Source organism: Oncorhynchus clarkii, chromosome 28 (genome assembly GCF_045791955.1).
Source record: "Oncorhynchus clarkii lewisi isolate Uvic-CL-2024 chromosome 28, UVic_Ocla_1.0, whole genome shotgun sequence".
Lineage (NCBI taxonomy): Eukaryota > Metazoa > Chordata > Actinopteri > Salmoniformes > Salmonidae > Oncorhynchus > Oncorhynchus clarkii.
Genome location: NC_092174.1, coordinates 47524068 through 47551730, shown reverse-complemented (window position 1 = coordinate 47551730; position 27663 = coordinate 47524068). Strand labels below are relative to the sequence as shown.

Sequence of the window (27663 nt, the reverse complement as noted above, 5' to 3'; positions counted from 1 at the left end):
TGTAACTCTTCTGAAGTCAAATACTTCTCTGCAGATGCCACCACAACATCTATTTTCTCTGATTTATGTTCCATTTCTGCGTTACTGTTGAAAACCATTGCTAAGAAGACAACCTTACTGAAGCATACATATGGCACATATCTACTACTCACAGGGATCCTCTCAGGAACTCTCACCCTTGACCCATCCTCCTCTACTTTCTTCACTGCCTCAGCATACGACACCTTCTGCACTACTCTGACTCTAGCCACCTCAACCTGCCTCTTGCACCAGACACTCCCAACCCCCAGCAACATGGGCACTTCTGCAGTTGACACACACAACTGTATCCACAGAAACTACCCAATCCTCTATCCCATGTCCTCCTGCACTCTTCCCACATCTTGGAATCTCCCTCCAACAAACTGCTGCATCAGGACCATAAACGTGGCACCTGAAACACCGCAGTGGATTCGGCACAAAAGCTCAAACAGGATACCTGCTATATCCCAACATGACCTTGTTGGTAAAGACTCTGACTCAAAACTAAAAAGGACTGACAGTGACTCCTCTTTTTCACCACACTCACCCCCCAGGTCTGCGTCTCACCAAACGGTGGGCATCACAAACACCAGGAATCTTCAACTTCAATTGCTCCACCTCCACACTTAACATTACCCCAGAAAACACTACTTTCAATGGTTCCCTGGTCCTAAGAGCAAACCAATAAATAGATCTTTACCCAAGTTGCGTGACACGGAGCGCCCACTCGCCCGGGTTAGAAGAAACACAAACAAATATCAGAAGTCCACTACAGGTTACCTTCACTGATTCAACCGCACCTAACTCCTTTCCCAGCCACCGTGAAACCACACATGGATCCGCCAAATGGCAAGGAGTGGATCCGCCTTCTGACGCAACTGCCATCTTGTGGTTGTGTGGGAACGGGTGTTGCTGCGTCACCTGACGACTAAGAGTGGGATAACAAAATTCAGATTCTGCACAATAAACAAATTGAAATAGATTTGGACTTGGAGTTCTACATAGTCTATAACCACGTTTCCATCTATAGTTTTTATGCGAGTATCATACCATGTAACAAAAATTATGACAGCTGTGATGGAAACAGGAAGTTTGGGTAAAATGTTATAAATGCTGACAGATCATTTGTTTGTTCAACATGGTGGGATCTATTTTGTGCCATGTTGGTAAAATAATTATGCGAGAAATGGCGGTGGAAACGCCTTTATGTGCAAATATTGATATAATAACCATCATATCAAAGTAAACTTGGAGTCACGCGATGTTATGTTGTGTGGTCCTTTATTAGGCTACAGATTAAATACATTATGATGAACTTCACAGCGTGAGGAATATGCATGGTGACCTTCATTCTCTTTTCCAGTAAATAGCAAGGGTCTTTATGAAGGTAAAATAGTGGCTTAAGTGTACAAGTGACATGACGATCGATGCTTGACTGCCAGCTGTTAATCTCATCATGTAGACTAGCCTACCCGTATCTGCCAGCTGTTGGCTAGAGCAGGGTTTGACATGGAATACGTTTGACAATCCTACTATAAATCGATTTAATACGTCGAAATAGTTTGACTGTGTAGGAGGAACATGTCCAAGCTTTGCGCTGGGCTTTTATTTTGAAAGCAACCCCCCCCCACACCGGAAAAACGACCGTCTGAATCATGACGTTGCTCATTGGAGATATGCAGATTTTTTCCTCAAGGTAGACTGCTCGCACGTGCAAGAGGCAGCTTTGGCAGCCGGTGTTGGGAAAATCACACTGAAGCCTTGAAGGTACACTTGACTTTATACATGTAGGCTTTAACTGACAATGTGTTGTACGTTAGTCTTCAGTTTCTGCATATTTGCATGAGCTAGAGTCAGCTAGCTAGTTATTTAGTTAGCTTATTGAGCTAGCTAGTAGCAATGCATTGTATGTGCGATTGCGTCTCTGTCTGGTGGGTGCTGTTCTCAGACCTCAGGGACCCCTAGCCGTTCCGTGTGTTAGGTCTAGGCTATTCCAGAGAAGACACACCTGATTTCACTTGTCAACTCATCAACTTGTATTTGTCACATGCGTTGAATACAAACCAATGTAGACCTTACCGTGAAATGCTGACTTACAAGCCCTTAACCAACAATGCAGTTTTAATTAGAATTGAGAAAATATTTACTACATGTAAAAAAAAATAAACACAATAAAATAACAATGAGGCTATACACAGGAGGTACAGAGTCAATGTGCGGGGGTACAGGTGAGTCGAGGTCATTTGTACTTGTAGGTAGGGGTAAAGTGACTATGCATAGATAAACAGCGAGTAGCAGAAGTGTAAAAACAATGGTTGGAGGGGTGATTCTCAATCCTGGTGGCCATTTTGATGAATTGTTTAGCAGTGTTATGGCTTGAGGGTAGATGTTAAGGAGCCTTTTGGCGGTACCATTTGCCATGCGGTAGCAGAGAGAACAGTCTGACTTGGGGGACTGGAGTCTTTGACAGTTCTGTCAGGAAGCTTGTCCCCAGTGACTTAATGGGCTGTACTCTCTACCCTTTGTAGCGCCTTAGTCTTCTGCCGAGCAGTCGCCATACCAGGCGGGAATGCAACCGGTCAGGATGCTCTCGATGGTGCAGCTGTAGAACTTTTTGAGGATCTGGGGACTCGCGCCAAATCTTTTAAGTCTTGCGAGTGTGAGAAAGCGTTGTCATACCCTCTTCATGACTTTGTTGGTGTGTTTGGACCATGATAGTTTGTTGGTGATGTGGACACCAAGGAACTTAAACCTCTCAACCTGCTCGACTGCAGCCCTGTCGATGTGGAGCGGGTTCGGCCCTCCTTTTCCTGAAGTCCACAATCATCTCCTTAGTCTTGCTCACATTGAGGGAGAGGTTGTTGTCCTGGCACCACACTGCCAGGTCTCTGACCTCCCTATAGGCTGTCTCATTGTTGTCGGTGATCAATCCTACCACTGTTGTGTCGTCAGCAAACTTAATGATGGTGTTGGAGTCGTACCTGGCCGTGCAGTCGTGGGTGAACAGGGAGTACAGGAGGGGACTGAGGTTGGGTTAAATGCGGAAGACACATTTCAGTTGAATGCATTCAGTTGAACAACTGACTAGGTATCCCCCTTTCAGACAGACAGGAGAATGTAGGGGCAGGTGTTTTGATTCATAGGAGGGGCAGGATAGTAATGCAGCATCCCTGGATACTTCACATGTTGACACTAAATTGTTTCCACTTTTTTTTCTAGTGGTTATGTTCATTGTCAACATTACCAGAGAGGAGAGTTGAACCATAATGGCTAGGCTACCTAAAAGTCAAGTAAATGTAAAAAAAAAAAATTAAAACAAAATGTTTTACTTTAACTAGGCAAGTCCATAACTTCTTATGGGCGGGTGGGGCGGTAGCGTCCCACCTGGCCAACATCCGGTGAAATTGCAGGGTGAGAAATTCAAACTACAGAATTATAAATATTTAACTTTCATCAAATCACTAGTGTAATACATCAAAATAAAGCGTGACTTGTTAATCCAGACGCTATTTCGGATTTTAAAAAGGCTTTACGTCGAAAGCAAACCATGCCCCGCATACCAACACATGAAAAACATATTTCAACCAGGCAGGTGCGACACGAAAGTCAGAAATTGCGATATAAAAAATGCCTTACCTTTGATGGTTTTCTTTTGTTGGCACTCCAAAAGGTCCCAGTTACATCACAAATGGTCCTTTAGTTCGATAATGTCCTTCTTTATATCCATAAAAACTCAGTTTAGCTGGTGCGCTAGAGTCAATAATCCACCCAGTTTCCCTCAATCAAAATGCATACAAAATTAATCCCAAACGTTACTGATAAACTTTTCCAAACAAGTCAAACAACGTTTACTATCAAACCTTGGGTACACTAATACGTAAATAAACTATGAAGTGTAAGACTGAGAATCATTATTGTCTTTACTGGAGAAAAATACCAAAGAATGCACTCTTCCACGCGCTTGGAAACACTACAGACAAAATGGGAGCCACCTAGAAAAACTACAATTCCTGGCTAATTTTTCCAAAAACCAGCCTGAAACTCTTTCTAAAGACTGACCTCTAGTGGAAGCCCTAGGAACTGCAATCTGGGAGGACTTGGCCTTATAAAAGTGATAGCCATTGAAAATGGAGGTATGCAGAATCATTTTTGGGGGGGATGTTTTGTCCTCGGGGTTTCGCCTGCCTTATCAGTTCTGTTATACCCAGACATTATTTTAACAGTTTTAGAAACTTTGGAGTGTTTTCTATCCAAATCTACCAATTATATTCATATCCTAGCTTCTGGGCCTGAGTAACAGGCAGTTTACTTTGGACACGCTTTTCTTCCAGACATCAAAATACTGCCCCCTACCCAAGAGAGGTTAAGAACACATTCTTATTTTACAATGACTGCCAAACCCTCCCCTAACCCGGACGATGCCGGGCCAATTGTGCGCTGCCCTAGGGGACTCTCGATCACAGCCGGTTGTGATACAGTCTGGGATTGAACCCGGGTCTGTAGTAACACCTAGCACTGCAATGCAGTGCCTTAGACTGCTGCACCACACGGGAGGCCATTTGTTAATGAATTACTGTATTCAGAAAGAGTTGTTCTTGCCCGGAAATCTCCAAAGATTTATTACATAAGTGTGTGTGACAACCTTAAGTCTTATGTCCTCTCCTCCACAGCTTAAGAAGAAGGAAGAGGATCGGACAGTGTTCCCTGCAGCAGGGTGATGGACAGATAAGACCGCTACGATGACAGACGACACCTTCACTGGCCCCTCCACCAAGCTGTCCTTCCATCTGGCAGCCATCCGCGTGATCAACCTGCCCCATACCCTCTATAACTCCCTCTCACAGGTAAGGCTCTCCCTCTCACAGGTAAGGCTCTACCATTGATATGAACTACCAACTCAGTGGCCTGGTGTTTAGTGTCTGTCCTGACTCTGTTGGTTCAGTCCCCTGTCGATTTATACCAAACACTCTAAAAATGGGACCCGATGCCTCTGCTTGGCCATCTGCATTAAGGAGATGGATTGGGGAAGGCCGAATGACATACAAGCGTTCTGTCCAGCGGGCTGCATTTCAACCTCAAGCTGCCTCGCACTACAGAAACAGGCTCCTGCCCATTTCCTATGTGCCATTCTTGCTCGGGACATGGCTACTTATTGCCAATCTGGTCAATGTGTTATGTGGCTAGGTGTTGTCCTCGTCCTATGGACCATGGAATGAATACAAATGTAGTGGTGATGCAGTCAGAACCTGTCACTGACTGACGGTTCTCCCTGTCGGCCTTTGAACTGGTCCATGACAAGAGAAGTGGAAGTTGTGGTTGCATGAAGGCGCCCGCATGCTTCCCAGCCCAAAGAATTTGCGCATGTAGTATGACGACATTGGTGTTTATTTTTATTTTCGTTTTGGACTTGGGTGAGGTTTTTTTTTTTTCAGCTGTTCGGACACACAAGCCAAAGTCCGAAGTCTATGCCCCTTCGGCAACAGTAGGAGTTCTTCAATGTGTGTCATTACACATATTTTTTTTTTCATTGAGAAATACTGCACAAAACATCTTACAAAACATGTAACATTGCGCAATTTAAGGATTGTTTTTAAGTTACTTAGAATATTTTTGAGGATGTGTATACTGGCTAGGGCATCTCAAAAATGGATAAAAAGACATTGGCTGGAAAAAAGTATTTAAGGGAGCACACTTGTTTAGTTCAGGAGACCTCAACAGTGTACCAATCCAGCTGAGCTTGTAAACCACTTGTTTTATGTGGAATCTCTGGCATTTAGGTGGTGTGAACTGACTCATTTCATGTTAAATGTTTAGTCGCGCTTGTCCCAAAGACACTCCTGCGTTGTCTTGGCTGTGTGCTTAGGTTCGTTGTCCTGTTGGAAGGTGAATCATCGCCCCAGTCTGAGCTCTCTGGAGCAGGTTTTCACCAAGGATCTCTCATTATTTTGCTCCGTTCATCTTTCCCTTGATCCGGGCTAGTCTCCCAGTCCCTGAAATACTACGTAGTGTGCTACTTTTCAGCCATTGAGTACCAGTTATTTACAGCGCCTGTTTTAAATGTATTTCCTGGGTTGTGTTCATTAAGGCATGTGGTGGTAAACCTTTTGCAGTAGTCCCTCCATGTTTCAGTCTGCTTTCTTCCCTTCTATGCCTAATGAATGACTCATTTTGCACATTTTTAACCGTCTCTCCCCCCCCCCCCCCCCCAGGTGAGCCTCAGTACAGGCACTAAGAAAGTAGTTGCTGCTACAGCCTTCGGCGCAGTGTCTCTTCTCTTCCTCGCCCGTCACTTCCAGAGGAGGAAAGGCAGGAAGAAGGGAGTCCAGTCACCCCAGTGGGAGCAGACGGGGACCTTTCAGTTTCCGGAACTGGCAGTTCACCAGGAGAAAGGTGCCTACTATACACCTGACCCAGAGTGGGAAGAGGGCTAGCGACAGTTTGATTTCATTCCCCTTTGGATCCAACTAGTTGACTGGAGTGAAGAGACACTGTTTCCTCTGATCAAAGTCATTTAAATATTGACCAGACTATTTTTCATTAGATAATTGTAATGAAACCTGACCGTCTCTTTGTGTATAGATGCCTGCAGTTGCCAGAACCTCAGCCTGTCTCTCAACTGTAAGAATGTCTACGCCTGTGGCCTTCTGCCCAACGGAGGACCTTACAGCAAGCTGTCTGTGTCACTACAGAGTCTGGCCTCGGTAGGACCACGCACATGATCCATAGTTGGAATTTTCTACTGTTTACCAGAAGTGGTCAATATTTCCTCATCAGTCAATTCAATAGGAATTCTCAGCTGATATGGTCGATGAAAGATTACACATTGTATTTCTGAATGTGTTCTTCTATTTTACCAGGTAAAGAGTATCAACTCATCCTGTACCTGCGCTAATAGCTCTACCTGCTGGGACAAACCTGGAGATGAAGACATCTCTAATGTAGTCAACATCCCTGTTACCACGCCTCAAATACTCTACCTCAGGGGTGAGGACACACACAGGTCTTGAGGCGTTGCTGTGTGTTTTATAGTTAGGCAGTCAGGTTCTAGGGGGTGGAGCATATATAGGCAGTCAGGTTGTAGGGGGTGGGGCATATGGAGGCAGTCAGGTTGTAGGGGGTGGGGCATATGGAGGCAGTCGGGTTCTAGGGGGTGGGGCATATGGAGGCAGTCGGGTTATATGGAGGCAGTCGGGTTCTAGGGGGTGGGGCATATGAAGGCAGTCGGGTTCTAGGGGGTGGAGCATATGGAGGCAGTCGGGTTCTAGGGGGTGGGGCATATGGAGGCAGTCGGGTTATATGGAGGCAGTCGGGTTCTAGGGGGTGGAGCATATGAAGGCAGTCGGGTTCTAGGGGGTGGGGCATATGGAGGCAGTCGGGTCCTAGGGGTGGGGCATATGTAAGCTTTCGGGTTCTAGGGGGTGGGGCATATGGAGGCAGTCGGGTTCTAGGGGGTTGGGCATATGGAGAGAGTCAGGTCCAAGGGGGTGGGGCATATGGAGAGAGTCAGGTTCTAGGGGGTGGGGGCATATGTAAGCAGTCAGGACTCCCGGTTTGTAATGTGTGTTGCCCTCCAGGTATGGAGCTGTTTGAGGAGGCTCTGAGGCGGTGGGAGCAGGCCTTAACCTTTAGTGGCAGACCAGGGGAGGAGGAGCCTGACTGTTCCTCTTTTATGCTGGGGGCTGGAGACTCCACAGCTGAGGAGAGTATAGAGGTGAATACACTGGAGAGTATAGAGGTGAATACATTGGAGACTCCACAGCTGAGGAGAGTATAGAGGTGAATACACTGGAGACTCTACAGCTGAGGAGAGTATAGAGGTGAATACACTGGAGACTCCACAGCTGAGGAGAGTATAGAGGTGAATACACTGGAGACTCCACAGCTGAGGAGAGTATAGAGGTGAATACACTGGAGACTCTACAGCTGAGGAGAGTATAGAGGTGAATACACTGGAGACTCCACAGCTGAGGAGAGTATAGAGGTGAATACACTGGAGACTCCACAGCTGAAGAGAGTATAGAGGTGAATACACTGGAGACTCCACAGCTGAGGAGAGTATAGAGGTGAATACACTGGAGACTCCACAGCTGAGGAGAGTATAGAAGTGAATACACTGGAGACTCTACAGCTGAGGAGAGTATAGAGGTGAATACACTGGAGACTCTACAGCTGAGGAGAGTATAGAGGTGAATACACTGGAGACTCTACAGCTGAGGAGAGTATAGAGGTGAATACACTGGAGACTCCACAGCTGAGGAGAGTGACACCGCACAGTACATATCTATGGGAGTACAGAATGTACTGTTTTAGCAATTTTTATTTAACCAGGCAAGTCCGTTAAGAACAAATGATTAGTTACGATGATGGCCTACCTCGGCCTAACTCTAACGACGCTGGGCCAATTGTGTGCCGCCCTATGAGACTCCCAATCACGGCCGGTTTGTGATATACACACACATCCAGGCTGTATGTATGGGAGTGCGGTATGTATGTGTGTACTGTGTGCGCATAAAGGTGTGTTGTTGTAATGTCTTTGTCTTCCTGGTCAGGACCTGATCAGTGCAGAGTTTGTCCACAAGCTGGAGCTTCTCCTCCAGAGAGCCTACAGACTACAGGAGGAGTTTGAAGGAGCTCTGGGTGTCTCTGAACCTTCCTCACACAGCGGCAGCCACGGTGAGACCACACTCAGCCAGACACACACACACACACACACACTCAAACACACTCAGCCAGACACACATACACGCACTCAAACACACTCAGCCAGACACAAACGGACAGGGACACACACAGCCGGACACGGACAACCAGCGACATGCACAATCGCAGAAACACAGCCAGACACACAGCCAAGGAAATAAACACGCTGCCACACACACTCAAACCGTACTTACACACACAGGATATTTTCTGTGACATGGAGTCTATTAGTTCTGCCGTGAGCACTCTGCAGTTCAGTACGCTGCGTGGGGTTCGGTACGCTGCGTGGGGTTCGGTACGCTGCTTCCACATTCTATTGATGTGAACTCTTCATCAAACCCTGCTAGTCATGTCTCCACATGGCCCCACTGGACAATTTACACATAATGAACGGTAGACCCTACAGGCTAGTCTTAGACCCTACAGGCTAGTCTTAGACCCTACAGGCTAGTCTTAGACCCTACAGGCTAGTCTTAGACCCTACTGGACGGGAGACCCTACAGGCTAGTCTTAGACCCTACAGGCTAGTCTTAGACCCTACAGGCTAGTCTTAGACCCTACTGGACGGGAGACCCTACAGGCTAGTCTTAGACACTACTGGACTACATGTCCAATCAATTGAATGTACCACAGGTGGACTCCAATCAAGTTGTAGCAACATCAAGGATGATCAATGGAAACAGGATGCACCTGAGCTCAATTACGAGTCTCATAGCAAAGGGTCTGAATACTAATATAATTAAGGTATTTTTTTTAATAAAATGTTGAATTCATGCAAAAAAATTCTAAACCTGTTTTTGCTTTGTCATTATGGGGTGTTGTGTGTAGATTGATGAGGAAATGTTTTTATTTAGAGTAAGGCCATAACGTGGAAAAGGTGAAGGGGTCTGAATACTTTCCGAAGGCACTGTATATTTATTTATATTCCATCCTGAAGCTAATTTGATGCATTTTGCCATGGGGTTTTGTACTGTTTATTTAAATACTATGTTCTTGACATAGCTCACTCTAATAGCTACTGCTGTACAGGCCATTCCTAGGGTGTCTACTGCTGTACAGGCCATTCCTGTGGTGTCTACTGCTGTACAGGCCATTCCTGTGGTGTCTACTGCTGTACAGGCCATTCCTGTGGTGTCTACTGCTGTACAGGCCATTCCTGTGGTGTCTACTGCTGTACAGGCCATTCCTGTGGTGTCTACTGCTGTACAGGCCATTCCTAGGGTGTCTACTGCTGTACAGGCCATTCCTGTGGTGTCTACTGCTGTACAGGCCATTCCTAGGGTGTCTACTGCTGTACAGGCCATTCCTGGGGTGTCTTGTTTAATTTAGTCTGGGGTGTGTGTGTGTATGTATGTCATTCTATACCCCAGACTAAATTAAACAAGACATCCTAGGAATGGCCTTTGTTCTGACATTTCTAGATTATTGTATTTTTAATTATTTGTGTACTTGTTTGACATACTTTGTTAGGAGCTAGTAACGTAAGCCTTTTGCTGCACTCACTATAACATATACTAAACCTGTGTACGCAACCAATAAACTTTTGATGTTTTGTTTCAGATAAAACTCGTGTGTTTTGTAGAGATGATCTGGATGATGTGTCCTGTCTCAAAGACTCCGTCAGCATCGCCTCCAACGACTCCTTCATGTCTGCTGCAGAGGTGAGACCCACACACACACCTCACACTACACAATAGAGGGCTGGCATTACATTATCTTTTTCTAATCTGTTTATTATTTTCCAATAAAAAAGACGGATCCAAACCTTGAATGGAACGGCAACTTAAGAGGATAAAACTCAACTTAAACTCCACACATACAATATGCACCACCTAATAGATTTTGTATTTTTGTAAGACCGTATTTAGACATTACAAGCAGTGTAGTTAAACCAGAAGTACTAATTTGGGGTGGCAGGGTAGCCTAGTGGTTAGAGTGTTGGACTAGTAACCGGAAGGTTGCAAGTTCAAACCCCTGAGGTACAAATCTGTCGTTCTGCCCCTGAACAAGGCAGTTAACCCACTGTTCCTAGGCCGTCATTGAAAATAAGAATTTGTTCTGAACGGACTTGCCTGGTTAAATAAAGGTTAAATAAAAAAATATTGAGTGGGGTGCAGCACCTTATTCTCTATGGGGAGTAACGACACGGGGCGATAAGACGACATCTCCATGGAATCTCTAATCAAGATCAGTGCTATAGTAGTCTCAGTGTTTAGTGTGAATTTGGCATTTTTCTTTGGAATGTTTAAACATTCGCAACATTCGTGGAGCTAGACTGGCGCAGTATTTCTTATAGGATTCTATTACATATCCATCGGGTCCAGGGGCTGCTATCGCTGCGTTAATCTCCTCGAGTTAACCCGGCATCGAGTGCAGCAGTTTAGGAAGTGCACATTCAGTGAGAAAGCGTTTGCGTTTGTGGATCAGTGACATTTTGATTTATGTACAGCAGTGCGGGTTAAAACTGCTCCAAATATTTATTAATATGTGGGTCTGTTACTATTTGACCGTTCTGTTTTTTTTATTTTATGAATGTCGTTAGCTCCAAGGAAACAGGCAATCTGCTTCTTCAAATGCTGACCGTCTCATCTTTCAATAAGTAAGCGTCCAAGCGCCAAGGTCACCGACCTGCAGACATATTGTCCTGTTTCAGCACCATGGACAGCGGAGAGTTGTCTAATTAGAATCGGGTGATGGGTAACCGACACAGCTGCTGAAATTAGTTTGGAGTCTAACAAAAATTAGTAAATTCTGGAATATTACTTTATGAACCACCAAAAAATAAAGAAATCCCAATCGACAATGTTAAGGTTTGTCATCGATATACACTACCGGTCAAAATTTTACATCAACTACTCATTTCAGAGTTTTTCTTTACTTTTACTATTTTCTACATTGTAGAATAATAGTGAAGACATCAACTATGAAATAACACACATGGAATTGTGTTCTAACCAAAAAAGCGTGAAACAAATCAAAATATATTTGAGATTCAAATAGCCCCTCCTTTGCCTTGATGACAGCTTTGTTCACTCTTACACCTTATGGAACAGCGGGGACTGTGAAGCAACAGACACATGCATACACACACACGAAAACTTACACACACGTACACATAGATTTTGTGTTGTGGAGTATGGGCCTGAGGGCACACAGTGTGTGAAGAAATCTGTTATGAATGTATTGTTTTTAAAAAATAGTGTAGAACTGCCTTAATGTTGCTTTACCTCAGGAAGAGTAGCTGCTGCCTTGGCAGGAACTAATGGGAATCCATGATAAACCCCAGGAAGAGTAGCTGCTGCCTTGGCAGGAACTAATGGGGATCCATGATAAACCCCAGGTAGAGTAGCTGCTGCCTTGGCAGGAATTAATGGGGATCCATAATAAACCCCAGGAAGAGTAGCTGCTGCCTTGGTAGGAACTATTGGGGATCCATAATAAACCCCAGGAAGAGTAGCTGCTGCCTTGGTAGGAACTATTGGGGATCCATAATAAACCCCAGGAAGAGTAGCTGCTGCCTTGGCAGTGAGAACATTCTATGACTAGGGTGACTATCAAAGACTCCAATCTTTGGGGCCTTCCTCTGACAAACCCTGCTGTTACGGTTTATCTATCCTGTCGTCTACTCACTTTATCCCTACCCATGTATCTACCTCAATTACCTCGTACCCCTGCTCATGGACTCTGTACTGGTACCCTGTGTACATAGCCAAGTTATTACCTCGTACCCCTGCTCATGGACTCTGTACTGGTACCCTGTGTACATAGCCAAGTTATTACCTCGTACCCCTGCTCATGGACTCTGTACTGGTACCCTGTGTACATAGCCAAGTTATTACCTCGTACCCCTGCTCATGGACTCTGTACTGGTACCCTGTGTACATAGCCAAGTTATTACCTCGTACCCCTGCTCATGGACTCTGTACTGGTACCCTGTGTACATAGCCAAGTTATTACCTCGTACCCCTGCTCATGGACTCTGTACTGGTACCCTGTGTACATAGCCAAGTTATTACCTCGTACCCCTGCTCATGGACTCTGTACTGGTACCCTGTGTACATAGCCAAGTTATTACCTCGTACCCCTGCTCATGGACTCTGTACTGGTACCCTGTGTACATAGCCAAGTTATTACCTCGTACCCCTGCTCATGGACTTTGTACCCATGTATATAACCAAGTTTATCGTTACTCATTGTTTTTATTCCTCGTTATCTTTCGATTTCTCTCTGTATTGTTGGGAAGCATTTCACTGTTTACCAAGCTTGTGAAAAATAAAAATACATCTATCCATCAACAGTGCCTTGCGAAAGTATTCCGACCCCTTCGATTTCTAAACATTCTATTGAGTTAGTGGGATTAAAGTTGCTTTGTCAGTTTGTCATCTACTCGAAATACTCTCAAAGTGGAAGAAAAATAAGCTATTTATACTCCACAAAAATAAACATGTGTTGGTCCCATGATTCATGAGGTGAAATAAAATATCCCAGAAATGTTCTATACACAAAACAAGCTTTATTTTTCTCATTTTGTACACAAGTTGGTTTACATCCCTGTTAGTGAGCATTTCTCCTTTGGCAAGATAATCCATCCACCTGACAGGTGTGGCATAAAAAGAAGTGGATTAAACAGGATGATCATTACACAGGTGCACCTTGTGCTGGGAACAATAAAGTCATTCTAAATGTGCAGTTTTGTCACACAACCCAATGCCACAGATGTGGAAAGTTTTGCAATTGACATGCTGACTGCAGGAATGTCCACCAGAGCGGTTGCCAGAGAATTGAATGTTCATTACTCTACCATAAGCTGCCTCCAATGTCGTTTTTATAGAATTTGGCAGTACGTCCAATTGGCTTCACAGCCGCAGACCACGTGTCACCACGCCAGTCCAGGACCTCCACATCCAGCTTCTTCACCTGTAATACCAGCCACCTGGACAGCTGATGGAACTGTGGGTTTGCACAACTGAAGAATGTCTGCACAAACTGTTAGAAACCGTCTCAGGGAAGCAAATCTACGTGTTCATCATCCTTACTAAAATCTTGACCTGACTGCAGTTCAGCGTCTTCACCGACTTCAGTGGGCAAATGCTCACGTTTGATGGCCTCTGGCCTCGCTGGAGAAGTTTGCTCTTCGGCAGAATCGCAGTTTCAACTGTACCGGGCAGATGGCTGACAGCATGTATGGTGTTGTGTGGGTGAGCGGTTTGCTGATGTCAACGTTGTGAACAGAGTGCCCCATGGTGGCGGTGGAGTTATGGTATGGGCAAGCTTAAGCTACGGACAACGAACACAATTGCATTTTATCGATGGCAATTAGAATACACAGAGATACCGTGACGAGATCCTGAGGCCATTCATCCTCCGCCATCACCTCATGTTTCAGCATGATAATACACAGCCCCATGTTACAAGGATCTGTACAAAATTCCCGGAAACTGAAAATGTCCCAGTTCTTCCATTGCCTGCATACTCACCTTTACATGTCACCCATATGAGCACATTTGGGATGCTCTGGATCGACCTGTACGACAGCGTGTTCCTGACCATATCCAGCGACTACGCACAGCCGTTGAAGAGGAGTGGGACAACATTCCAAATCAAATTTTATTGGTCACATACACTTTTTATCAGATGTTATTGCGGGTGTAGGGAAATGCTTGTGTTCCTAGCTCCAACAGTGGAGTAGTATCTAACGATACAAACATCTAAAATAATGGAATTGATAAATATTTCAATATTAGGACGAGCAATGTCGGAGTGGCATTGACTAGAATACATTAGAATAGAATACAGTATATATGAGATGAGTAAAATCGTATGGAAACATTTTAAAGTGACCAGTGTTCCATGTCTATGTACATAGGGCGGCAGCCTCTAAAAGTGGAGGGTTGAGTAACTGGGTAGCTATTTAGTCGGATGGCCTTGAGATAGAAGCTGTTTTTCAGTCTCGGTCCCAGCTTTGATGTAGCTGTACTGACCTCGCCTTCTGAATAATTGTGGGTTGAACAGGCAGTGGTTGATGTTTTGGAGGGCAGGCGGTGTGCCCCCCGGGTGAGGCGTTGGGCAGACGGCACCACCCTCTGTAGAGTCCTGCGGATGTGGGCGGTGCAGTTGCCGTACCATGCGGTGATACACAGGCTACAATCAACAGCCTGATCAACTCTGTGTGAAGGAGATGTGTTGCGCTGCATGAGGCAAATGGTCACACCAGATACTGACTGGTTCTGATCCACGTCCCTACCTTTTTATTAAGGTATCTGTGACCAACAGATGCACAGCTGTACTCCCGGTCATGTGACATCCATAGATTAATTTATTTTGTCTCATTTCCTTATGAACTGTAACTCAGTAAAATCTTTGAAATTCTTGCATGTTGCAATTCTATTTTTGTTCAGTGTAGCTAAATACTAATTTCATAACTAAAATATAATCATTGCATTAGTATTCAGCCACTTTAAGGCAAGCCTAAATTAGTTAATTAATGTGGCTTAACAAATCACATAAATTACATGGACTCTGGGGGGGGGGTGTCATTTCTCACATACATCAGATAAAGGTTGACATGCTTTTTGAACTACTAACTCTGTCCCTCATGATATAGATAGATTAGATCTACGGTCCTTCTGTCAAGTAATGAATTTCAAGCACAGATTCAACTACAAAGACCAGGGATCTTTTTGAAATGGGTAACACATAGAAATATAAAAAAATCTGACCTCAGTAAAAGGTATATGACAGCCCACTTGGGAGTTTGCCAAAGGCAGCTACAGTTTCTTAGACAATGAGGAAAAAATTATCTGGTCTGATGAAACCAAGATTGAAATCTTTGGCCTGAATGCCAATCGTCATGTCTGGAGGAAACCTGCCACCATCCATACGGTGAAGCATGGTGGTGGCAGCATCAAACTAAGGGGATGTTTTTCAGCGGCAGGGACTGGGAGACTAGTCAGGATCAAGTGAAAGATGAACGGAGCAAAGTAGCGAGAGATCCTTGATGAAAACCTGCTCCAGAGCGCTCAGACTGGGACAAAGGTTCACCTTCCAACAGGACAATGACCCTAAGCACACAGCCAAGACAATGCAGAAGTGTCTTTTGGGACAAGTCTCTGAATGTCCTTGAATGGCCCAGACTTGAACCCAATCGAACATCTCTGGACAGACCTGAAAATTACCGTGCAGTGACGCACCGAGTTCAGTGTGTCAAATCGGAGGGCATGCTGTCCGGTCCTCTGGTAGTCTCTGTGGGGGTGCCACAGGGTTCAATTCTCGGGCCGACTCTTTTCTCTGTATATATCAATGATGTTTCTCATGCTGCGGGCGATTCCCTGATCCACCTCTACGCAGACGACACCATTCTATATACTTCCGGCCCGTCCTTGGACACTGTGCTATCTAACCTCCAAACGAGCTTCAATGCCATACAGCACTCCTTCCGTGGCCTCCAACTGCTCTTAAACGCTAGTAAAACCAAATGCATGCTTTTCAACCGTTCGCTGCCTGCACCCGCACGCCTGACCAGCATCACCACCCTGGATGGTTCCGACCTTGAATATGTGGACATCTATAAGTACCTAGGTGTCTGGTTAGACTGTAAACTCTCCTTCCAGACCCATATCAAACATCTCCAATCGAAAATCAAATCAAGAGTCGGCTTTCTATTCCGCAACAAAGCCTCCTTCACTCACGCCGCCAAACTTACCCTAGTAAAACTGACTATCCTACCGATCCTCGACTTCGGCGATGTCATCTACAAAATTGCTTCCAACACTCTACTCAGCAAACTGGATGCAGTTTATCATAGTGCCATCCGTTTTGTCACTAAAGCACCTTATACCACCCACCACTGCGACTTGTATGCTCTAGTCGGCTGGCCCTCGCTACATATTCGTCGCCAGACCCACTGGCTCCAGGTCATCTACAAGTCCATGCTAGGTAAAGCTCCGCCTTATCTCAGTTCACTGGTTACGATGGCAACACCCATCCGTAGCACGCGCTCCAGCAGGTGTATCTCACTGATTATCCCTAAAGCCAACACCTCATTTGGCCGCCTTTCGTTCCAGTTCTCTGCTGCCTGTGACTGGAACGAATTGCAAAAATCGCTGAAGTTGGAGACTTTTATCTCCCTCACCAACTTCAAACATCTGCTATCTGAGCAGCTAACCGATCGCTGCAGGTGTACATAGTCTATTGGTAAATAGCCCACCCATTTTCACCTACCTCATCCCCATACTGTTTTTATTTATTTATTTTTCTGCTCTTTTGCACACCAATATCTCTACCTTTACATAACCATCTGATCATTTATCACTCCAGTGTTAATCTGCATAATTGTAATTATTTGCCTACCTTCTCATGCCTTTTGCACACAATGTATATATAGACTCCCCTTTTTTCTACTGTGTTATTGACTTGTTAATTGTTTACTCCATGTGTAACTCTGTGTTGTCTGTTCACACTGCTATGCCTTATCTTGGCCAGGTCGCAGTTGCAAATGAGAACTTGTTCTCAACTAGCCTACCTGGTTAAATAAAGGTGAAATAAAAAAATTTAAAAAACCCCATCCAACCTGACAGAGCTTGAGAGGATCAGCAGAGAAGAATGGGAGAAACTCCCATAATACACAATCTACTGGCTAATCCTTTTCAATCCTTGTCATATGAAGATAAATTATAGATAAAAACGAATCGGTGATCATCGGCCATTACACAAGCTGGAAATCGCAAATTCAACGATGAGTGGTTTGGAAGGAATCTGTTGCAAAGCAATCACTATTTTGCTTCCCCGGCCTGCTATTCAGTGGAGAGGGTATGTGGTACAAGTCTGGGTTTAAGGATTTAAAACATCTGTCTGAAAGGGTCTCTTTTTCAAGCTTGAAAAGGATAAACATTCAGCCGCAACACCATGGGCCTGAAAAGGTTGAATTAATTGGCCATGCTGCCAATCCAGCATGACTTCTGCTGCTTTCAAAATATATTGGAACTGGAAATCTCTGACTTCAGTGAGTTCAAGACAACTAGGAACTTTGAGGGGGGGGGAGACATATCTCAGACTAGGAAAATACGTTTTGAATGGTCAACCAACTTGGAATTGCAAGTCGGGAACTTAGGCCTCCTTTTCTAGAGCGCCGGCCTGAAGATCACTGACGTCATGATTCAACCTTGTTTTTTCCCCAGAGTTCCTAGTTGTCTTGGAAGCACCATAAATCCAGAGAATGCCAGACTTTGGTGACAAGGTTTAATGACTATTTGCCCACAAGGACTGCCACGCCACCTTCCTGTTGAAGTGAGTCTGAAAATGTATTGTATGCTGCTGCATAAATTGTAATATGCCAGGGAGAAAGTATTACTTTCTTAGCTGCAGTATACATAAGTGTATGTTGTCGTAAGCTGTTAGTAACCCATGTGCCTCACCCTAACATTTTGGTTCCTTTCCCCTTCACAACTTAGCCTACTGTTCTGACTTGGTGGTGCACATGTAGCCTATAGCCTGTTTTAGAGAAATGTCAACATTGAATATTGTAAGAGCTTTCATTGTCTGCTTATATGCCCCCTTTTAATTATCCTAAGGTTCCGACTTGGTGTGCAGGGAGAATACTGTAAGAACGGGCCATGTTCTGAATTCTGTCGCTGTACATTTCAAAAGTGCTGAACAAATAGTTATATTGACTACGTCCGTCTTAGCTCACTCATTAATGTCTTAATCTAAATTACAGATTGCCTCTTATCTGCTTGTTGTTCCCTTATGCCATAGTTTGTACATCTCAATTGTCAGTAGAAAACACATTTGTTTCAGCAAGTCAGCCATGGATTTGAGAAAGGCAGTGAGTAATTTATGCCGAAATAACTGTTTTGCTGCCAGACAAGGTTCCGCTGATAACCAGGTGTAGTGGTGGTAAGAATTCACTCCATGGTGCTGAAAAGAAAGCCTTATGTAGGCCCTAACAGTGTGTGGTCACCGTTTTTATAGTGGAATTATTGTATTATTTAGTGCAGTGGCTTTGCTGTCATGCATTTAGAAATATATTTGAGTTTGCCCCACCAACATTTACATGCCAAAATTGCCACTGATCAGGGATGTAATTCATTCCGCTGATTTCTGTTGAAAAATGTTAAACGGAAACAGGGATGAAAATACCTGAATTTGTCCCAATAGAAATGGTTGTTTGCAACAGTTGGACTAATGATTACACCCTAATATCAGTTAGATGCAGGCAATAGTGTGCAAGGCGGTATTGAATGTGTCGCTGTCTGTCATCTCACATTTTCCTCTGTGTGCACGGTTGTAAACTTTAATTCATAGGTTGTAGCAACCTCCATGATAGAGATAGTTTAGGTGTAGACAGCTACATAATACTTATCGATGTTCCATTGAGCTGGGTGAATGGAATATGAATGGCAGTCATCCAATATGCTGTAAAAGAAATAAGGCCATGAAAAACGTCACCAACCGCCAGACGCATCATAGATGGTTGTCCGTCTGAACTGAGCTGCAGGGCGGGAAGGAAACTGATCAGGGATGTTACCATGAGGCCATTGGTGATATTAAAATGGCTACAGAGTCCCAATGTCTGATGGTAGAGAACTGAGGATGGATCAACAACATTGTAGTGACTCCACAATGAGTGAAAATATAATCATTTATTTTCAAGCATGGTGGTGGCTGCATCATGGAATGCCTGTCATTGGCAAGGACTAGGGAGGTTGTTTTTTTAAATAAAAAATACATGGACTGGAGCTAAGCACAGGCTAAATCCTAGAGGAAAACCTGGTTGTCTGCTTTCCACCAGACACTGGGAGATGAATTCACCTTTCAGTAGGACAATAACCTAAAGCACAGGGCCAGATCTACACTGGAGTTGCTTACCAAGAAGAAAGTGAATGTTGGAAAAGTTAGTTTAAACTTCATCACTGTCTAATCATGATTCCCCCCCCCCCCCCCAAACACCTTGAATAGTTTTTGAAAAGAATAACGGGCAAATATTGCACAATCCAGGTGTGCAAAGCTCTTGGCGACTTGCACTTTAATCGATGCCAAAGGTTTTTCTAACATGTCTTGACTCTTTAGTCGGCTCCCTGACTATTTTAGTGCTTACATTTTTATGAAAAAAAATGTTTATACATTTTTTTTCCCACTTTGACCAGATTATTTTGTGTAGATTGACAAAATTACAATTAAATAAACTTTAATCCCACTTTAACACAATCAAAGGGGTCTGAATACTTTTCCAAGGCACTGTATTATCTTGTCAGCACAGGAAGCTGCGTAGTGCCTATGTCCTGAGGTCTCTATACCACTACCCCTTGTAACCTACATGTGTAGTTATTAACCATAATATTCTCTCTCTCTCAGTTGTCAGAGCAGCACAGGGAGCTGCGTAGTGCCTATGTCCTGGGGTCATGCATAGTTATTAACCCCTTCTATGAGGAGGCCATACAGTTGGCTGAGGAGGGAAAGATCTCCTGCAGAGTACACAGGTGAGACGGAGACCTTCTCTTTCCTCATAGTTTCCTATGATTGTTTAGGTTGCACCTTGGCCCCACCTGCTGGTTGATGATCTTGGTGTGAATTGTCTCCTGTTAAGTGTTGAGCCTAATGTATTGTCTCCTGTTAAAGGAACTCCAACCCCAAACTAACTTTTGGTACTTATTTCATTAGTCCATTGTTAACACAGTCCCAAAACCTGATTGCTGATGAACAATTTTTCAAGATATGCAACTTGGAATTCAAAATACAGATATCATCCCCGTATGATGCATTTAGCATCATATAATGCTGCATAATTATATAAGGGGATTTCTATATTTTAAAAGTTACATATCTTGACTAAATTGCTGACAAGAAATAAACAATTGAACTGTCAATGGACTAATGGGCCTCCCGAGTGGCGCAGTGGTCTAAGGCACTGCATCACAGTGCTAGCTCTGTCACTAGAGATACTGGTTAGAGTCCGGCTCTGTCGCAGCCGGCCAGGAGCGGGAGACCCATGGGGCAGTGCACAATTGACCCAGCGTTGTCCGGGTTAGGGGAGGGTTTGGCCGGCAGGGATGTCCTTGTCCCATCGCGCTCTAGCGACTCCTGTGGCGGGCAGGGCACAGTGCACGCTGACACGGTAGCCAGGTGTACGGTATTTCCTCTGACACATTAGTGCGGCTGGCCTCTGGGTTAAGCGGGCATTGTGTCAAGAAGCAGTGTGGCTTGGTTGGGTTAAGGAGGACGCACAGCTCTCGACGGTCAACTCTCCTGAGTTCGTACAGGAGTTGCAGCAATGAGACAAGACTGTAACTACCAATTAGATACCATGAAAGGGTTAAAAAAAATAATCTTTTTTTTAAAACAAACCAACATAAATGACAGGTTAACATATTTTTATATTTTTACTACATCACATAAAAAAATATATTTTTGCCTTTTTGTCACTGGTGTTACCTATTTATTTTTTTTTATTTTTTTTAGATGGCAATTCAGGCTTTCTAGAATGTAATTTCAGTCTTTAATTTGCATATATAATCAAAGACAGAAAAGGTTAATGACAATACTAAGAAATTGTCTGGATTATTAATAATTTAGTTTAAACATGTAAAGTTATATTGTCTAATTTTCTTTGTAACATTAGAAATAATTGAGGTTGAGTCATCAAAATTGAATGATCATATACTTAAAATGTTTACTAATGAATGTAGCAACAGTTAGGTAGATACAAAAACTATTTTCTATTAAATTGGGCAACTCCATACGCCATACAGTCATACTAGTGACACAATGTGAAACCAAAGACACGATTATTTTCAAACAAATTTTATACATTTATTAGTCCTATTTTTTATGACAAATAATTTCATAAGATGGGTTGATTTTAATATGAACCCTTAAAATGAGGGTTATTGGTCAGAGTGAGACCAAAAGATCACGCCTATTGACTAAAATGTCATACAAACATGTCCACTAGAACATTAGAAACACTAACATTGAACATAAACTAAAACTGTTTTCCTAACCACACTGATGGGAACATTTTGTATGCAGTAGAACACAAAAAAAACACATTTCCTTTCCTTTTGCTATAAACTGTAGAACACCAGTGACGCATCTTAAGTCCTCGCATGAAATTACCAAGTTAATAATCAAATTGTTGACGTATGAAGAGTGCACACTCACCATGTGCTTTACAAAACATTCCCGTCTCCAATGAACCTTTGGCAATTTGGCAATGATGTTGCATTTTTTTTTTCCAAAGTGATGGTTTTTATACATTTTAACACCAGTGACATAAAATTGAGGGACAGCTAATACTTGTAAATGATTTGTAATATTAATTTGATATTTTAGTTTTAAGTAGTCCACTAAATAACTATATAACTTTCCTTTGTATTATGGCATGTAAAGTCACTTAAAATATGTCACTGAACCCATGACTCATGATTGGAACAAGCCAATTTTGTGGTACAGACCGTGCTCTACAATATAATAAATGTTTTTCAATTTAACTGTCTTACATATGTTTTATGAATAATAAGACACTTCAATTAAAACAAACAATTTGTGTCATCTCACACTTATCTGTTTTTCCTGGTGAATAAGGCCGGCCTTATAAGGAAAGGCACCATTTTCGTAGAATGACTCTCCTAATAATATTTTGTCTCCTGTTAAAGGGATATTTTTCTACTTTATAGTGTTACCAATGACATCTACTAATTAGTAGACAATGCCTCATAATTGGTTAGAATCACATGGTGCACAACGATGTCATTGGTAACACTTGTCTTCCTCTATTTTTTTTTACTACAAAACATAGAAATGCTCCATTTTCACACATGTTGGTAGTGCTGGAGATGATATGAAGTTGACATTTACCATTTTAAGTGTTGACTCCTAGTATGTCTGATTTTATAATGCCTAATTTCCTTGTTTTATTTTTTAGGACTGAGCTGCTGGAGTGTCTTGGGGACACTGACTTCCTGGCCAAGTTACACTGTGTGCGGCAGGCCTGTCAAGTGTGTGCCTCTATACTCTTAAAGAATACATCCTGATAAACCGTAGTACTGTAATCTAAACTAGTGATTGGTCCATTTCATCTCTAGCTGATTCTGTGTGAGAGGGCAACGAGGACGTTTCTGGCCGAAACCGGAAAGAAGATACTGTCTTCCATAATTGTAAAAGCGCATAAGGTAAGATGGTAATTATATTTATGTTGTTTTAGAGAAACTATTAATGCTGAAAAACTATACACTTCTACCATTAGTTTGTGTGATAGGATAGTCACACTGGATTGATCAGCTGATTGGGTGCTCCTGTCTGACAGATGTTTTTGATTGGTCGATAGTGTTTGTCTACTCTTAACGGATTTGTGTAATTGTTTGACAGAGCCCGAAGAGGTTTGAAGAAGTGTTTGAGGAGATGATTGTTTTCCTGGAGCACCCGGAACACTGGGAGAACACCGAGGTGGAGCTGGCCACGAGAGGGGTGAGACACTCGCTCACTCACACACACACTGATCTGAAGGGTTTTAAATGTTCCCTTGCTAAAGGTAAAACACCTGAACATTCTGTTGGACTTCATCCTGATTTCACACTTATCTGACTGCATGTTATTCCTCCTGACCAGGTGAAACACCTGAACTTCTATGACATTGTGTTGGACTTCATCCTGATGGACTCATTTGAGGACCTGGAGAATCCTCCCATCTCCATCCAGAACGTTGTCAACAATCGTTGGCTCAACTCGTCCTTCAAAGAGACCGTGAGTCGGAGACACTTCGTCTCCTTATGTAGATAACTACTGTCCAGAGAACAGGACCCACGTTGTCTGGCTTAACCTGTTGAATCTATGGGGGCGCTATTTCATTATTGGATAAAAAAACGTGCCCGTTTTAAGCGCAATATTTTGTCACGAAAAGATGCTCGACTATGCATATAATTGACAGCTTCGGAAAGAAAACAGTCTAACGTTTCCAAAACTGCAAAGATATTATCTGTGAGTGCCACAGAACTCATGCTACAGGCAAAACCAAGATGAAACTTCAAACAGGAAATGAGCAGAATTTCTGAAGCTCTGTTTTCCAATGTCTCCTTATATGGCTGTGAATGCACCAGGAACGAGCCTGCGCTTTCTGTCGTTTCTTCAAGATGTCTGCAGCATTGTGACGTATTTGTAGGCATATCATTGGAAGATTGGCCATAAGAGACTACATTTTCCAAGTGTCCGCCTGGTGTCCTGCGTCGAAACTGGTGCGCAAAGCCATGTGCAAGTATTTTTCCATTTGATTGAGGGGAGAAACCATGCTTCCACGAACGATATATCATCGAAGAGATATGTGAAAAACACCTTGAGGATTGATTCTAAACAACGTTTGCCATGTTTTCAGTCGATATTATGGAGTTAATTTGGAAAAAAGTTTGCGTTTTGAGGACTGAATTTTCGGGGTTTTTTGGTAGCCAAATGTGATGTATAAAACGGAGCTATTTCTAATACACAAAGAATCTTTTTGGAAAAACTGAGCATCTGCTATCTAACTGAGAGTATCCTCATTGAAAACATCAGAAGTTCTTCCAAGGTAAATGATTTTATTTGAAGGCTTTTATGTTTTTGTTGAAATGTTGCGTGCTGGATGCTAACGCTAATGCTAAATGCAACGCTAGCTAGCTACTTTTACACAAATTATTGTTTTCCTATGGTTGAGAAGCATATTTTGAAAATCTGAGATGACAGTGTTGTTTACAAAAGGCTAAGCTTGAGAGATGGCATATTTATTTCATTTCATTTGCGATTTTCATGAATAGTTAACGTTGCGTTATGGTAATGAGCTTGAGTCTGTATTCCTGATACCGGATCCGGGATGGGGAGATCAGAGAGGTTAACAAAAGGCTAAGCTTGAGAGCTAGCATATTTATTTCATTTCATTTGCGATTTTCATGAATAGTTAACGTTGCGTTATGCTAATGAGCTTGCAGGGATAAATACACTCCTGGATACAGGTTTTTTTTGGTAGCCAAACGTGATGTACAAAACGGAGCGATTTCTAATACACAAAGAATCTTTTTGGAAAAACTGAACATTTGCTATCTAACTGTCTCCTCATTGAAAACATCTGAAGTTCTTCAAAGGTAAATTATTTTATTTGAAGGCTTTTCTTGTTTTTGTGAAAATGTTGCATGCTGAATGCTACGCTAAATGCTACGCTAGCTATGAATACTGTTACACAAATGATTGTTTTCCTATGGTTGAGAAGCATATTTTGAAAATCTGAGATGACAGTGTTGTTAACAAAAGGCTAAGCTTGAGAGCTCGCATATTTATTTCATTTAATTTGCGATTTTCATGAATTGTTAACGTTGCGTTATGGTAATGAGCTTAGGTCTATAAATAGGATCCCGGATCCAGGTTTGCTCGCTGCAACTGGTTAAAGGACCATGAAAAGGCAAAGGTGTGATGGGAGAATTTGTTGCAGCATTGTAATGTGTTGCGTTTTGTGTTGCCAGGCGGTGGCGTCTAGCTGTTGGTCGGTGCTGAAGCAGAAGAGACAACACATGAGGGTACAGAAATGTTTTTTTGCTGGAATTTTTTTGTTGTATTTTTCTGGTTAGCTTTTATTCAACCTCTCATCCTCCTCCTCTCTAGGTGCATGATGGGTTCATAGCCCACTTCTACTCTGTGTGTGAGCAGGTCAGTCCTGTCCTGGCATGGGGCTTCTTAGGGCCCAAGACTTCCCTGCACGACTTCTGCTGCTTCTTCAAGGTAGAGTAATGTTAACTTTTTTTGTTGTTGATCAGGTTGTCCAGCTGAAGTCAATGGAGACTTAGCCATTGTAACACTACTCTATATCAATCGATCTGTTCTTTAAGGATGTTCTCATGTCTCCATATCCCCTACTCAATGTACCGGTTGCCTAGACTGGACTAAAAACATGCTAAATTATCCAGGATTAGGCTTGTCCATTGTCTTAGATAAAGACACTCTTTGGGATGGTTTCTGTCGTCCTCCAGGATCAGGTGCTGTTCTTCCTGAAGGATGTCTTTGACCTGGAGAAGGTGCGTTACTGCAGTGTGGAAACTCTAGCTGAGGACATGCTCCACCTCCTCCATCGCCGGTCTGAGCTGCTGTTGGCCTACCTGGGGGCCGACTCCCACTCCCTGCAGCACATCAACAGCTGCGTCACTGCCACCCCCCTCACCACAACAGCCAGCCCCCAACTCCACCCCTCTGCCCTGGAAGAGGCAGTGGGAAGCCAGATCTACCCCTAGATCTGAGAAGATCAAATGGGTCTCCAAAAGTGCATAGGGTTGATTTGGGATTGGGCAAGAGACACCCAGTCCCAAAGTAACTGCTAGCCACTTATGGAGAATGGTTAAGGGGGTTGATTGGGCAGAGACTGAAACTGAGCTAGTGTCACAACCCTTGCTCTCAACCCAGATTGACAGAGATGTCTTTATAAAGGCCCCATATAATGGTGACTGACTGGAACATTTTCATACCTTTCTGTCACTCAAGAAGCTTCTTCTCTCCACACACAATTATCATGGTGTCTGTGCATGTTATAATATGGATGTTTCCCCATACGAAATCATGCTTAAAGTAACCTTGGAATGAGTGATGTTTTTGACAGAATGAGTTTGCATTTTAAATGCTGACAGTATTTTAATGGGACTATGGACTACGAGGGTTGCAAAATTCCAGTAAGCTTCCCAAAATTCCCAGGCGTGTTTGGTTAGAAGATTCCTGGAATCAGGAGAGAATAAGCATGAAATCCTCCAACTGGAATTGCAGGAAAAATTTTGGGGAAGTTCACAGAATTTTGCAAACCTAGACATCAGTCTGAGCTGTTTTAGAAGCTAAACACTGCGGTTTCATTTAGGTATTTATTTGACTGGCATCTAGGTATTTAGAGGTCATGGTATGCAACTGTCCTCTAGACGTCTAGGGAAAGAACCATGGCAAAAGGTTTTATGGTCTTTTCATTAGTCTAATATAAATAAAGTATAGGGTTTACTGCTCTAGTATGTTAATAATGGGGCAAGTCAAGAGGGTGCTATGAAATGTCAATGTAGGTTTCTTTGCCCTATCATTATAACTATTTAATGATTCATTGTGATTTATCTACAATATTATAACCTTCATGTACTTGCCAATGTTGATTAAAGAAGAATGTTAATTTGCTGTGACCATTGCTAGTTTCTATGGCGATTTAAGGGAAAGACATCAGGAACAGGTTCTCAGGGGACGGAGGTATTGAAATTGTCTGTTAGCTTCGAGAGAGAAAAATGGGGGCAAATGATTTCTGTTTGGTATTCCACGTATTTAATTTAGAAAAAGCCCATGTTTTCACTGACGAACCTGCAGCAACTAGTTTGCTTGTCAGTTGACGTTCAAAGTTAGCGCTGTTCTGCCGTTGATCATGCCATTTACTCTGAACATGATAAATTCTGAGTAAATCTAACTTTTGAACCATACATGGGGTTTGGGCTATTGTTTTCCTGACGCAAATCTCTATTGGGTGGAAGTTTGTATAAATCTTGAATGAATCATTTTACTGGTGAACACCCTATAAAGTAATGTAGGAAATATGAGCCCTAAGTTCCTAGTTCCGGTAGAGTCTAGACATACCTTCAGCCAGTGTTAATTTTGGCACTCTTTATTTAGTTTGTCACATTTTTTACATTTGAATGTTTGTCAGAACGAGTGTGAGAGACAAGTATGGGGTTGCACCGCAGTCGCGTCGTTTCCATTGTTATCAACATTCTAGATGATGCAGCATATTGAAGACCAGAAGTAGTACAGGAGATAATGACCGTTTCACCCAGTGATGTAGTGGAGTCACTAAACCTCCAGATAACGACCGGTTCACCCAGTGATGTAGTGGAGTCACTAAACCTCAAGCTAAGAGTCCCCTGTGCTCGAGTCCCTACGGCTGAAGTCTGAGTCCCTGTGCTCGAGTCCTGGCTCAAG

General features: G+C 43.1%; 1 protein-coding gene across 1 annotated transcript; it reads left to right on the top strand.

Moving 5' to 3' along the window:
• The first annotated feature begins 1607 nt into the window (after positions 1-1607).
• On the top strand, positions 1608-27145 carry LOC139387293 (mitoguardin 1). Its single transcript, XM_071133405.1, has 16 exons — positions 1608-1788; positions 4692-4865; positions 6231-6411; positions 6601-6722; positions 6879-7005; positions 7596-7732; positions 8571-8694; positions 10282-10382; positions 20074-20198; positions 22643-22715; positions 22803-22889; positions 23086-23184; positions 23326-23460; positions 25200-25253; positions 25339-25455; positions 25704-27145. The coding sequence occupies exons 2-16, from the start codon at positions 4761-4763 to the stop codon at positions 25959-25961; spliced, it is 1845 nt and encodes a 614-aa protein (XP_070989506.1). The 5' UTR covers positions 1608-1788; positions 4692-4760; the 3' UTR covers positions 25962-27145.
• The last annotated feature ends 518 nt before the right edge of the window (positions 27146-27663 follow it).